The 13,697-nt window shown below is 40.1% G+C and overlaps 2 protein-coding genes across 2 annotated transcripts; both read right to left on the bottom strand.

Annotated features, from left to right (window-relative positions):
- Positions 1-7,610: 7,610 nt before the first annotated feature.
- Positions 7,611-10,496, bottom strand: LOC104450021. Its single transcript, XM_010064406.3, has 3 exons — positions 10,137-10,496; positions 9,206-9,370; positions 7,611-8,228 (listed from the first exon to the last, which is right to left on the bottom strand). Exons 1-3 carry the CDS (start codon positions 10,426-10,428, stop codon positions 8,206-8,208), a joined length of 480 nt encoding a protein of 159 aa, XP_010062708.1. The 5' UTR covers positions 10,429-10,496; the 3' UTR covers positions 7,611-8,205.
- A 568-nt stretch (positions 10,497-11,064) lies between these two features.
- On the bottom strand, positions 11,065-13,688 carry LOC104450020 (pentatricopeptide repeat-containing protein At1g79080, chloroplastic). The gene is made up of 2 exons (XM_018875977.2): positions 13,551-13,688; positions 11,065-13,403 (listed from the first exon to the last, which is right to left on the bottom strand). Exon 2 carries the CDS (start codon positions 13,304-13,306, stop codon positions 11,603-11,605), a length of 1,704 nt encoding a protein of 567 aa, XP_018731522.1. The 5' UTR covers positions 13,307-13,403; positions 13,551-13,688; the 3' UTR covers positions 11,065-11,602.
- Between the last annotated feature and the right edge of the window lie 9 nt (positions 13,689-13,697).

The raw sequence follows: 13,697 nt of genomic DNA, 5'->3' as shown, positions 1-13,697 counted from the left end.
CTAAAGATTCTTTATGGCTAGTATGTTGGCACCAGGACTTATGGAAGGGCAAAGCAACACAAGGCCACCATATTTTGATGGAAAGGAATATGACGTATGGAAGAACAAAATGAAAGCATTCCTAAGATCCAGAGATCTCTTACAATGGGATGTTGTGGAAAGAGGAATCAACCCCATCGCTGCGTCTACATCAAATAAGAATGGCAAAGACAAAGAAAGCAAACCCCCCGCTCCTATGTCTCGGATGGAGATATCCAAAAGAGAAGCGCTTGATGCGAAAGCAATTTATTCTTTATATTGCGCTTTGTCTCTTCAATATAACAGAATCTCTTCATGTGAAACATCAAAAGAAGTTTGGGATAAACTTCATGTTACATATGAAGGGACCGATCGTGTAAAAGAGACAAAAGTAAACTTCTTGCTCGGCAATTATGAATCCTTCAAGATGAAGCAAGGAGAGTCAATTGGAGATATGTTTAATCGTTTTACAGAAATTGTAAATGGTTTGGCATGTCAAGGTCATCCTATTTCTTCCCCAATGAAGGTCAACAAACTCTTGCGAGGTCTCTCAAAAGATTGGAACCATGTCAAGACCTCAATCCGGGAGACTCAAAGGATTATGCCACTCTCCATTGATGAATTGATCGGCACTCTTCAATCCTATGAAGTGGAGCAACTTAACGATGAAGATCCCGAAGCTGAGTAGAAAAGAAAGGAAATTCAGTGGAAGAAGTCAATACAAGCATAATGGCCAGAAAAGAATCATGAAAGAAGATGATGAGCAAAGAAATCTATGCTTGATGGCACATTCGAATCCGAGTCTAACTCGGACAGAGACTCGGACGAGTCGATTCAACTGCACTCGAATCCGATGAGGAAATCCAGGGAGAAAGCAAATCCAAAAGAAAAGGAAAAGAATCGTGATCATCTCAAAAAGGCAACAAATTGAGGGGGAGCTTTGATCAATTATGGAAAAATCTTTTTTGATTGATCGTGATCTTATTATGGATGGAAGGAAAGGTAATTGTGTCAGAATTTATTCTACAAAATCCGGTTAGTGCATCTCTTATTACCTTTTGTCATTAACAAATCTTTTATGACAAAAATGGTACGTAAATTTTATGATGCATCCGTGATTTTTATTGGATATTTGCTGATATAATCAAAGTGAGATATATTGCATATCTTTAATATTCGATAAAAGCTGATTTTTGAAAATTGTGATTCATGCAAGATATTTGTTATCATTCTCTACGTGAATCCATTATCAATTTTTGATTATGACAAAAAGGGGAGAAGATATGAATATGCATATGTGCTGATTGGTTGATATTATTTATTGCATAATATTGAGCTGCGATTATTTTTCTAAATATTATTATGCTCAATCTATTTGTTATCTTCGATATCCTTTGATTTAAAATTTTAAAAGCATGTTTATAAATCTGCATATTCAGAGATTGTTTTGTCATCATCAAAAGGGGGAGATTGTTAGGGAAATCCCTTATGATGTTTTGAAGATGACAAAATAAATCAAAGGCTACTAACATGTTTGATGGTTGAGTAATAGACCATGCAGATAATAGAACATGTAAAGGATATTATCAAAGTCTCAAGACGCCCGGACTCAAGACTCAAAGTCTCAAGACCGCTGCAGGACTCGAGACTCAAAGTCCAAGATTGCCGGACTCAAGATTCAAAGTCTCAAGACTGCAAGACTTTAGTGTCAAAGTCTTCTACATCGTCAAGTCTGCTCACTCGACTAATTCCCGGATCTGAACGTGAATGATGAACCCGAAGATAGACTCTATGCTTTGAAGCCGAACCGGGTACAGGACTCGATTGTAAAGTCTCAAGACCCAGTTGTAAAGTCTCAAGACTCATATCGTAAAGTCTCAAGACTCGAGACTTTACATCCAGATTCGATGAATCGTAACTCAAGCCCAATCATACAACGGCTAGTGATCTGGTTTGGATTCCACATCAAGATTGATTTGATTGAAGACAAGATCTTTCTATACGAAAAGCTTTACTTATGGAAACCAAGATTTCGTTTGTATGGGCGATCGGAATCAATTTGGGATTTTACCTTTGTCACTCAACGGCTACCAAATCTTCTAAGATACGAGAGCTGTCCAATGGGTATATTGGAAGACGATTCTCCGGGATGCTGTCCAACGGTAGTTTGGAAGTGGAGGAGTATTTAAGGAGATCATGGACCGATGAGCAAGTAAGAGACGGAGCGTAGAATTTATAATTCCAAAGTCTAAGCGACTTTAGATCATATACTTGTCTCTTGAGAGCTTAAACGTTTGTAATCGTGAGAGAAATACCAAGAGAGTGACTTAGTGAGATAGTGTGATCTACTAAGTGTTTGCACTCGGAGTTGTAATCTCTTGTTGATTGCATAGTGGAATCCAGCCAAGAAGGCAATTATCGTGGGAGAGTGGACGTAGGCTTGGATTAAGCCGAACCACTATAAATCTCGTGTTCTTATTCTCTTCCTTAACTCCTTTATTTTGTTCATACTAGCACTCTCAGTATTGTATATTCAGTTTGTCTCCTAAGGCTGATTTTAAGGATTCAGAAGTTTTGTCAAAGTATCTTGTTAGAACAAGGCCTTCCTTGATACAATTGAGGTCGGCCCCTGTATCAAAGAGTGCTGTTGTTTCAATAATATACTCATTATTGATTTTTATCTTAATATTTATTATCCATTTTCTAGATGTTATTTCTGTTAACAACATAAGAAAGGCTGGATTAGAGGTGTCTAGGGTACTAGTGATTTCATTTTGGTCATCAAGTTTTGTTTTTCCTTTTATGACAAGAGACTTTATATCAGAAATTTCCTGTTTCATTTCTAATTGAGTTTCTTTCAAGGCTTGTATTTCTAACTTTTGCTGTTTTATTTCGTTTTGGAGGTCATTAATATTTATAGGTCTAGACTGTGGTTTTTTGTTTCTATTCAAAATGTCTTTAAGATTGTAGGAAGTATTAGGCTTGGAAGTAATATTCATAGAAAAGTGTAGTCTATCTAAGTATTCTTTTTTGGTTTCAGGGTCAAGTATTTTGTCAGCAGTGCTAAGGAGAAATTCTTCTTCTTTTGTTAACATGTTTATTTCAGGAACGGGTTTTTCTGGAGAGGCATATTCATAATCAAAGTCAGAAGAAGAATCTATTTCATTAATCTTAAGACCTTCTTCCTCAAGAAGTTCATCAGAGGAAGTATCACCATTTTCTATGAAGATGTTGTTTAACTGGTTAAGAGTATTGTCGTCAAGGAAAGTTCATTTAATTTTTATTAATCCTACAGTATTTTGAAATATGACCTTTTCTACCACAAGAATAACATTTGATGTCTTTAAAAATTTTCCTATCAATTTGAGTTCTATTTTGGTTATTCTGGTGTCTTTGTTTATTCCTACGAGGTTGAGGTTTGTTGTGATGTCTCTTTGTTTCTCTCTCAGAAGGACAAGTTCCCTTATATTTTAGTTTTGTTTTTTCATTATAAGAAGGGTCGTATTGAGCACATAAATCTCCTAGACTTCTATTGGTGAGTGATTGTTTTTCCTTTAACTGTCTTTGTAATTTGATAGTATTACACATTTGTGTTCCTTATCTGTAAACATAAGAGACTATTTCTCCATAAGAAAGAAGATCATAAGGTATTTGGCCATTGTATTCTTCTCTAATTTTATCTCTAATTTTATCTCTAACTTGATCACCTATAATTTGGGGTAAACCAGCTAAGAATTTTTCTTTCCAAAAGGGTTGATTGCAGTCGGGTCTAATAAGAACCCTTTGAAAGAAAAGTTCTTTGTATTCTCTAAATCTTCCTAAGGATTTGCAACGCATATTGGAAAGGAGATCTTGGTTTCTATCCCTAATATGTGAAGGATCTCCTACAAAGTGTTGTGAAATGGAGTAGATAAGGGTATTGACCGCATCTTGGATGAGATGACCTTGATCATCATCCATGCGTTGACCAAAATCATCTACCTTATAAGCGGTTAAAATTTGTGTCTTTTGTTCATCCGTCGTAGTTATACCACCAACCTTTTAGCTGTCCAGTAAATCCGGCTACTAAAAGATTAGCAACAGCATGGTCAGAAACATCTTGCTGTGTTTTGTAGGCATTAGCAAGCATCACCATGTTGTATTGGTTTCTGCAACACCATCAATGTTCCATTCATAGATGGCGTCAGGAGAGTATTTATTCTGTATTTTTTGCAATGATTCTTCTTGGGCAATGTCTGGTGGGGTAGCTCTACTATAATAAAGCTTCTGAGGTTGTTTCCAATTGAGTTTGTTAATCTCATTGACTGACTCATTATCAAGATTATCAGAGGGTTTGGTCAGAGTATTAGTGGTGGGTTGGTTTGGAGTGTCTCTAATGATAAGATTCTAGAATTTATGAGTGTCTAGTATAGGATCAGGTTCTAACTTTGATTTTCCTAAGAGTTTTTTCTTTTGTTCTATAGCTTTGGCAAACTCTGGGCCAAGATTTTTTGGTAATTCAAAGGCTTTAAAAATGGGTTTTTTGAGAGTGTCAACTTGTGATGTAATAAGCTGAGTAGGATTCTGGAATGTGGATTCTATCCTATTCAATTGTTTTCCTACGGTTACTAAATGTTGATTAGTAAAATTGTTTTGTTCAATAACTTTGTGGGTGTAGAGAGAGTCTCCTTTGTCTGGAAGTCTAAAAGGAGTGGCTATAATCTCGCTATCTCCATGCTGTATTTTTATTCTCCTAAGGGGTGGATGATTGGATTCTATGGTTTCACCATTATCAAGTTTCCACTTATAATGATGATCTAAAACAAATATTTCTTTTGGCTCAAGGAATTGTTCTTCTAGCCAATCAAAGAAAAATATATAGACTTCATATTCATATATGTAGTCGTAATATTTTTGTTTGATGTTTTTTGCTTTATCAGCAAAGGTTTTGAATAACCATTCTCTGATTTGTTTGTTGTTTTCAGAATTAAATTCTTTATTAAGAAAAGCTTTGTTAGGCTCAAAATGTTTTTCTAAAACATTAAGCTCGGCATCTATCATTTGCGAATAAGTAGGAGAATGATGAGGAGAATCTGTATTTTCTAGGACTGGTTCAGGCTGATTTTGTTGATAAACAGGTCTGGAAATCCCTGATCTATTATCTAAATCACTAATTTCCGGTTCAGGAGGTGTCTCATGATTACTTCTAGTAGTGGAAGGGGGTAAAAGTGTTGTATCGTGTGTGGGAGTGTCCCTATGCATACTAGGAGGAGGAGTGTTTCTATGAGTACTCGGAGGGATGGTGATTATAGGAGGAAGATTAGGATTAAGATCTATAGACCTCGTGTAGGAATTATGAAAGGAAGGACTAGATCTTGAATCGAATGATCTTCTAGGAAATCTAATGGTCACTCTTCCTTCCGGATGTTGAATGACATTAGTAGGATCCGTATTCTGAACAACTTGTTGGGGAATTTGGTTTTCTAATTCCCATTGTTCTAAAGTAACTTGGTTCCAATTAATAGACCTAGGAATTGTAGTATTTGCTCTAGAAATGTCAGTTTGGAGAAGGAGTGTTTCTCCCCGTGGACTATGTTTGAAAGCATTTTCTCCAAAAGCGGAGGACATGGCTTTGTAATGAATTCTATAGACAAGGGCTAAAGGAATAGATCCATCTGCTACTTTATAATTATGGGTTTTGATTTGGAGAGTTAGAGCTCTAAGAATGTTCTTATCTTTGAGGGAAACTGAGAAATTGGGATAACAGTCAAAATGTATAGGTCCTTTGCAGAGACTTGTCTCTACAGTACCAAGAATAGATTCATCATAGTTTAAAAGACGTGAATCACGTAAGACTAAGATAATGGAAGTATTAAGGCCTTCTTTAGTAAGAGGTTTGACTCCTACTTGGACTAGTCCTATATGAATGTAGTTCTATTTTTGTTTATGTTTTAGAATGGACTCTTTGTTCAAAAGATGTATTTTTTCATGAGAATAAGAAAGAGGAACATCTCTTTCTTCAGTAGTTATGACATAGTCTGATTTTTTGAAAAACTTCAACTTTGATTGCTTGTATATTTCTTTAAGCTGTATTTTAGGAATTTCCCAATTTTCTATAGATTTGTTGAAATCTTTTATCCTTACTTCTTCTCTATGTATAGGACTTGGATCTGAGTCCATTTGTGATAGAGAACTAGAGGAAGATGTAGATCTTCTATGTAAACTCATACTTAAGATCGGAACTATTCCTTTTCGTAACCGTTACGAGCTAAACCAACGGTCTAATGACCACTCAGGGTCTTACGGCCTGGACCACTCTGTAGAAACAAGAAGGATGCCAACGAATGGCTCTCGATCTATGTGTATGTTCTTACAAAGACTATATGAGAGAACAAGGAGGTCGGCCCTCATCGGCCAAGCCTCGCTAATAGCTGGCTCTCGATTTATTTAAGTCATTTACTTTCTTGTTTATATATTTCCCTTTCTCTCTTTTATTCTTCTTCTTTAAGTGTGGTGACCTCACCAAGGCGTCACCAGCCTTCAGTGAGGTCGGCCCTCATCGGCCAAGCCTCGCCAATAGCTAGGCAAGGCATGCTTGGCCACTGACGAGGTTTGCCCAGCCCCGCTGAGGCTCGGTCTCGCCAGTGGCCAGGTGGGCCTTGTTAGGGCTGGGCGAGCCTCATCGGGGCTGGGCAAGGCTTGTCGGTGGCTGGGCTTGCCTCCAGTAAGCTTGTCGAACCGGTTGCCGACGATCGGTGGCGGATAGCGATGGACAGCAACCGCGGCGGTGGCGGTAGATGAAGAAGAAGAGAAAATATGGTTTTGATTCTTAGATTTATTCCCAGGAACAAGAATCAACTTTTTTTTTTTATTCTATTCCAAATCTACTTCCGAAAACAAAAAAATAGAAATTTGTTTTCGTAAATAAAAATTTTACCAAACGTGATTCTGTTCCAAAACCACCTCCAAAAATTTAAAAAAAAAAAAAAAAAGAATCTGGCACTATTGAGAATAGTCTTTCGAAGTACACTCTTTGTTTCAATGCGTTCTTACTTTCAAAAATTAATTTGGCCACGCCCTCAATCTCAAGAGGATGTATTAATAAAGCTCCTCTGATGAAATACACTCCCAAAGTGCGAGAAATCATATGCGTGAAACGTCTACGACTATATTCGTTCATGGAGTTCAAGGGTAGATCAGTCTTGACGGGGAAAAATCTTATTCCATTTAGCCAGCACTCTTGCGTTCGTTCCAGCTTTAAAAGAAGTCTGGGTACCCGAGAAACAACGGGTCTACGCGGTGATGGCACCACTCGCAAAACTCATCTTGCCAGAGGTTTGACTGAAAAAGGTCTCTGCCTGGTGTCCTAAATATATAAGAGCCGTCGCGAGCGCAAGTTTAGTTCTTAGTTAATTCGTATAGATACAGAAATTGTGAATGTCTTCTCTTTGTTCGAAAGATCGCATGGAGGGCCTGCCGTGAAGCTGAGCAACTCCACGGTCGGGGGTTACAATTTTGAGGATGTGCAATCTATCCAGCATCCATCTGTTGGTAACTCCAGAATAGAGAAAACGCTGCAAAACACAAGACAATACGGAGGAAAGTTCGACAAATTTAAGCCATTATGATGTCGCGATCAATATATGCTCTAGAAAAATAGACTAAACCCATTGGAACAGAGAAAATTCATTACTTTGTCTCGGACATTCTCAAGACCGTGTTGAATGCTAGGCAGACAACTAAAGAATGCACATTCAATCGATTATTCCATTCTTGCTGCAAAAAGTGTAACTGTGTCAATCTTTGCAGGATTGGTTCCGAAAAAAACGGAGACAACTAGCAGGATTGTCACCAACAGCTAGACTGAGTCTACCAGCTTGTCATAACTCTATTGATCTGCCACTCGTCCAAACAGAACCCGCATGGATTTGCAGCATGCAGGAGCTCTGAAGGCGTAGAAATATTTCAGCTAAAAGAACGTTTGTTGCTTGATAATTAGGCTGAACAACCTTGGAAAGCACCTTTTCTGAAGTACATGGTGAAGGCATTGAGATTCTGAAATCTCTGAACTTTTGAATCACCTTGCCGTATTAGATAGGCAAATTTGACCTCCGAACTTCAAGCTGTCCATGCACAAGTTCATTCAGCTCTACCTACCTGTTGTCTGACCCTAAAGAGTGCTCAGAAGCATCAGCAATCTCAAAATTGTTAACCTCCGTCTGTGGTTTTCTCTGCAAAGAAAAATAACGTTCCTGAACCCCCATCAAAGGTGCAGTAAATTGAAATGATCCAGTCAAACGTCTTCCCTATCCATTTTCACTGAAAAATGAAAACAAAAGGCTCGAAAACTTCCCGTGCAATATACCTTAGATTTAAACTAGCGGCAGCAAAAAGGCAAGGAGTTGCAACCAGAAAAAAGAAGAAGAAGAAAACACCCCAAACTAGCACTGAGTTCCATAAAAAGGATTTCTCTCAACCTTTTGGTGTATTTTGGAAAAGGTAAAAGAGCATTTTATATAGCACCAGTTAACCGACTAGAGTTCTTCTTACTGCTGAGTATCTGAGGGGGATTATAGCCCACCTAAACCATCTGTATAAGACATACTAAAAGCAAGGCCCTGATTCACAATGGTTCACATAGTCGGGTATTGCAATTCATACATCCAATTGATGTGATGTTACCAACGTATCCTTGGTGATATCATCCAAAATCTGTACACTAGCAGTTGGCAAGAGAAACAGAATACGGGTTGACCAAAATAACCTTCAAAAATCAACTTGCCCTAAAGAAAAGCAAAATTAATATATTGACCTTTTTCTAAGAACCTTCAATTGGCTAGACCAAGACATGTTGAGGAGAGAAGTTTGAACATGATGATTGATTTATTAAGCTCAACAGAAAACATCAAGTGCAACCAGTAGAAGTACATCTATCCTCAATCAACAGCCCACGGAAAAGATGCGGTGTATTGGTTAATTAATTTAATGATCAGAAATGGGGTATGGCATGCATTGCAAAAAGCAAGTGAAATAGGGCTAAAGTTCATGAGTGAAAAAACCACAAGAAAGTGCCAGCCTTAATCTTTGGGGACAAGTATGGTGATGACAAAGGATCTCCGGAGGCTACACAGAATGACTAGCATCACCAATGGCACAAGAGGATTGTGAAGCACATTGAAGCATTCAGTAAGCAAGGAAAAATACATACTGGGGGGCGAGGCTGTTGATAGCATACGGTCAATGTTGTCCAAACGCCGCTGTATAGATCTTAAAACCGCATTCATTGATGACACTCTCTTTCTAACGCTGGAGATCCTGGCAGCATGTTGCATGATGAATGGCGAGGGAGCATCTTCCAGTAACCGATCAAGCTCTGCCGGAAAAGAAAAGTCCACATAACAATTTTAAACTACCTAAATTTAATTGCAGGCTTGGCCAAGAAACTATATGGCACTTGAGGAGAAAGAAATTGGCTGGCTCTTGCAATACATAGTTTAATATATAAGAAGTACGATACAATTTGGTAGTTATCCGCCCATAGATATCTGATTGTCTCTTCATCATTGATACCAACTATTCCTATCTGTAAAGCTAGATTCAACCTCAAGTTGCGACCAATTCGAAGGAAAACAGCTGTTTATCATGTAACTTCAGCTTAGACAAATTACATAGTTACTCAGACCACTTCTTCATTGTTCATAATCAGGTCACTACACTTGCAAAACTTCCAATCAAGTCATTAGAGGAGGCGGTTTCATTCGCGCAGCTCGGTCAACCACCATTGAGGGCCCATTAAAAAAAGAAAAGAAAAATAATAACAACACTTGTCCCGGAGAATGACGCAGCACTCGATTTAGCAGTATTCGGTTGTTCTTCTTTCAAGGAAATGCAGACGATTCGATTCGAACCAACTCAAAATCACGACAATCTGATTGATACAACGACATCATCAAAGCACTCCAAACGTGAACAACTAAGAAGGTATTCGCCTCTCCTAGCTAACCACGACCAGACCAGGTTGAATAACAACAGTACTTCGGAAACCTAGCAAGAACGGGTAATGAGATTGAAAAAACTAAATCGATCTCTCCGTGCATGCGAATCAAGAACGCCGATCTTGAGGGACAGAGGACGAGTACCGCTCGTAAGACGATCGATGGAGGAGGAGAGATGGTCCTGGCTCTTGAGAGTGCCCTGAGCTCGGGCATCGAAGTCTTTGATGACGGAGGCCAGAACCGACGACACTCCTCTGGCGACCGCGTCGCCGGAACTCCGGCCGCCGGCCGCCGCGTCGTCGTCGTCCTCCGGATTGGAAGATTCGGGAGCCTCGCGCTCGTCCGCATCCGGAGGAGCGGCGGCGGCGGCGGCGGCGGCGACGACGACGCTCGCGCTCTCGTCGTTGGGATCGCAATTGGAGTCGCCTGCTTCCATGGCGTTGTCGCGGCGTCGATCGGCACTAAGAATTGTCGGACACCGTTGCAGCTTAATTCCCAGGTGGGATTTTAAGTGCTCTTATATTTTCGATAGTTTCGTTTAAATAATTATATAGGAAATCGAAAATATACAGGAGCGTGGGTATCTTATACTAGACAAAATGATTGGCTGCCAAAACTAGTAATATCCATTTGGTTTAATTTGAGAAGCGAGCATTTATTTTTGGATACTGAAGAAAATGAGTATACAACGTTTAAATAGAGGATTCTCGAGATGAAATTTGTATAAAATCGTCCCTAAATTTTAATATGCTGATTTCGTCTTATGTCTGAATTTATCTTAGAACATAATATCATAATTTCTGTGACACATCACCACAACCTTTACGATCATTGCATTCTTTTCATAATTGTCGTAATGATTTATTTTCGTTACTTAACGCCCCAAATACGACTTAACCTATGGCCAGGGGTACGAACGAAGTAGAAATAAGGAAAAGGGGAAATGAAGGATGATAAGCACTCAAGTTCTGAATAAACTGATAGAAAATGGGAGTAAGTTTTCACCCTCTCTTTTGCCTTGTGAATGGCACTGATTTCGCTTGCAAAGCACCATTCTTGATGGAAACTGTCGTTCAGAATGAAACTAGATGTTATCAAAAGTATGGTACGAATCGACCAGCATACATCCATGAATTTCCAAGGCAGATGCAAGACCACCATTACATGGTATTCATGCTGCTTCTGCCATAGGAACGCACTACTTTCTCATCACTCAATGTCACAACCTCTGATATTAATCTCGCCATCGTTTTTTCTTGCGAAAACCATGCACCAACCATCGAAACGCTTATCTCTAGAGCAAATTTCTGAGAAGTCAAGAACTCAACAAGTCAACATTGCCCATGACCTTAGCAGGCTGCATATACAAAGCTTGGCCAACAGACAGGAGTACCTGAGACAAACAATTAGCGCCAAAAGAATAACATGTGCAGTTCCTCTTCTATACATTCTAGAAGCATGATCAAGTAAAATCGCCCAAAGCAGTCTTGTCCCAACAAAAATGTACAGAATAAGTATAGCTTGTTCCTGCAGGATGAGACCACGTACGTCTAAGGTAACCGAAAGGGCTGCTATTTGGTTCTCTTTTCTACTAGTGGCTGTCTATAATTTCATATAGGCACACCTTCCAGGTGATACTGCATAACAAGTCTTTCTACAGTGTTCTGGCTCAGGAATCGTTTAGCTAGCAGCTCTTTCAAAACTTCTGCTGCCAACCCCATCTCGTCTTCATGGGCAAGTCCTTCCACCAGAATGGTGTAAGTTGTTTCATTAGGCATGTTCCCTTTCTCAATCATCATCACAAAAGCCTCCAAGGACAAATCCGTCCTCTGTGACTTGCAGAAACCGAGTAGAAGTGCATTGTAATTGTCTACATCTGGCTTCTGCTCATATTCCTCCAATATGCCAAAGATTGTGATGGCCTCATCTAGCATACCCTCCAGGCATAAGCCTCTGATCAGAGATGAGTACGTATATGAATCAGGAGTGAACCCATGTTTTGTCATTTCATACAGAAGCTGGAAAGCTGCATAAGTGTTCCCTTTTCTGCACAAACTCGAGATGACGGTCTTGTAGAACTCACGCGTCGTGGAATTTTGCTTGCTACCCAAGCTATGAATAATGGAGAATGCCTCCTGTGTCTTACCCTCTTCACAAAGAATAGCAACTGCATTATAAGTTCCCTCATTAGGATTACATCGCCGATAAATCATCTGGTCTAGACATTTAACTACGAGATCCACCTTCCCTTCTTTACAAAGCCGGGCAATTATCGGATTATAGCTAGTGGCCGTGGGCTTGAACTGTCCTTGCGTCATTTCCTCCAATACCTCCAGAGCTTGTTCAGTCTTGCCATGGAGGGCAAGCGAAGTGATCAATATGTTGTAAGTGACTATGGAAGGGGCACGATCCCCGCCATCCATCTCAGCTAAAAGCTCATTCGCCTCCTCCCACCTCCCTTCACAGCACAAGCTCCTCAACAAAATATTATAGCTAACTACGTTAGGACTGAACCCTCTCGACGGCAAATTCCTGAAGAATTTGATTGCCTCTTCTGTCTTGCCTTCCTTGCACAAACCAGTCAACAGAACATTATAACTAACCAAATTTGGCTTCCCGCCCTTAGCTACAATCTCATCCAAAAGCCTCATCGCTTCTTTCACCCCTCTTTCTTTATAAGCAGCCTCAAGCAAGAACGAGTAGGTGAAGGCATTCGGAACCAGCCCCTTCCGCATCAATTTATCCAAGAGCTGAAGGCTCCGGCTGAAGTTCCCGTGCATACAAAGACCCCGAATAATCGAATTGTAGGTGACCGTGTTGGTCGGGTACCCATACTCTTCCATTTTCTCGACGAGCTGCATCGCGTGCCCGACGTTACCCTTTTTGCACAAATGGTTCACCAGATAAGTGTATGAAGCCGCATCCGGAATGATTCCCGAAGTGGCCATCATCTCCATGACCCGGATTGCCCTTTTCAACTTATTGGCCTTGCACAGATCATACAAGAGCTGAGTCGCTTGGTTGACATCCGGCTTGTGGCCCCTGGCGACCATGTAATCTAGATTCTGGAATGCATCGTTGAGCCTGAGGTCCTTGCCTCTTGGATCGGTCTTGCCGAGCCTCCAATGGGGCAACGCGGAAACCGAGTCCCTGGAAGAGATGGTGATCTGGGTAGATGCCAGGGCTCTGGCAAAGCCCTTGCTCAGAGAGAAGGAGTGCAAATTTGGCACATGGGAGTAAAACCCACGAGACTTCCTCGCGTACCCCAAGGACGGCTGCGAGACTGGCGACATTAAGTTGACCAGAATCGCCATTGACAATCAAGATACAGTCCAACTCAAACCCGATCAGACATGTTACTTCAATGGAGCTCACAGCAGAAATCTTGAATTGTAGACGAGTAATCAACCCCTGCAGTCAGATAAGAGCAGAGGAGGAAAAACGATAGCTTTTGCTGGCAAAAAAAAACCTTTCCGCAAGAATAAGCAACCGGGATTGAAACCGAAAACGAGGAGGAGGAAGAAGAAGAGGAAAGGAAAACACAAGTCGAGCACATACGCTGAGTTCTAGTTCAGGTTTGCGAGAGAATCGACACGAAGAAATATCCACAAAAGATCTAGACGGCGATGCTTTTTTGCAGCAGCGTCTGTGTACAATTTCCAGTCGCTCGATTTCCTTTTTCTTTTTTTCTTTTTTTTTTTGAGA

This window comes from Eucalyptus grandis, chromosome 6, assembly GCF_016545825.1.
Source record: "Eucalyptus grandis isolate ANBG69807.140 chromosome 6, ASM1654582v1, whole genome shotgun sequence".
Taxonomy (NCBI): Eukaryota; Viridiplantae; Streptophyta; class Magnoliopsida; order Myrtales; family Myrtaceae; genus Eucalyptus; species Eucalyptus grandis.
This window is presented reverse-complemented; position numbering and strand designations above follow the sequence as displayed.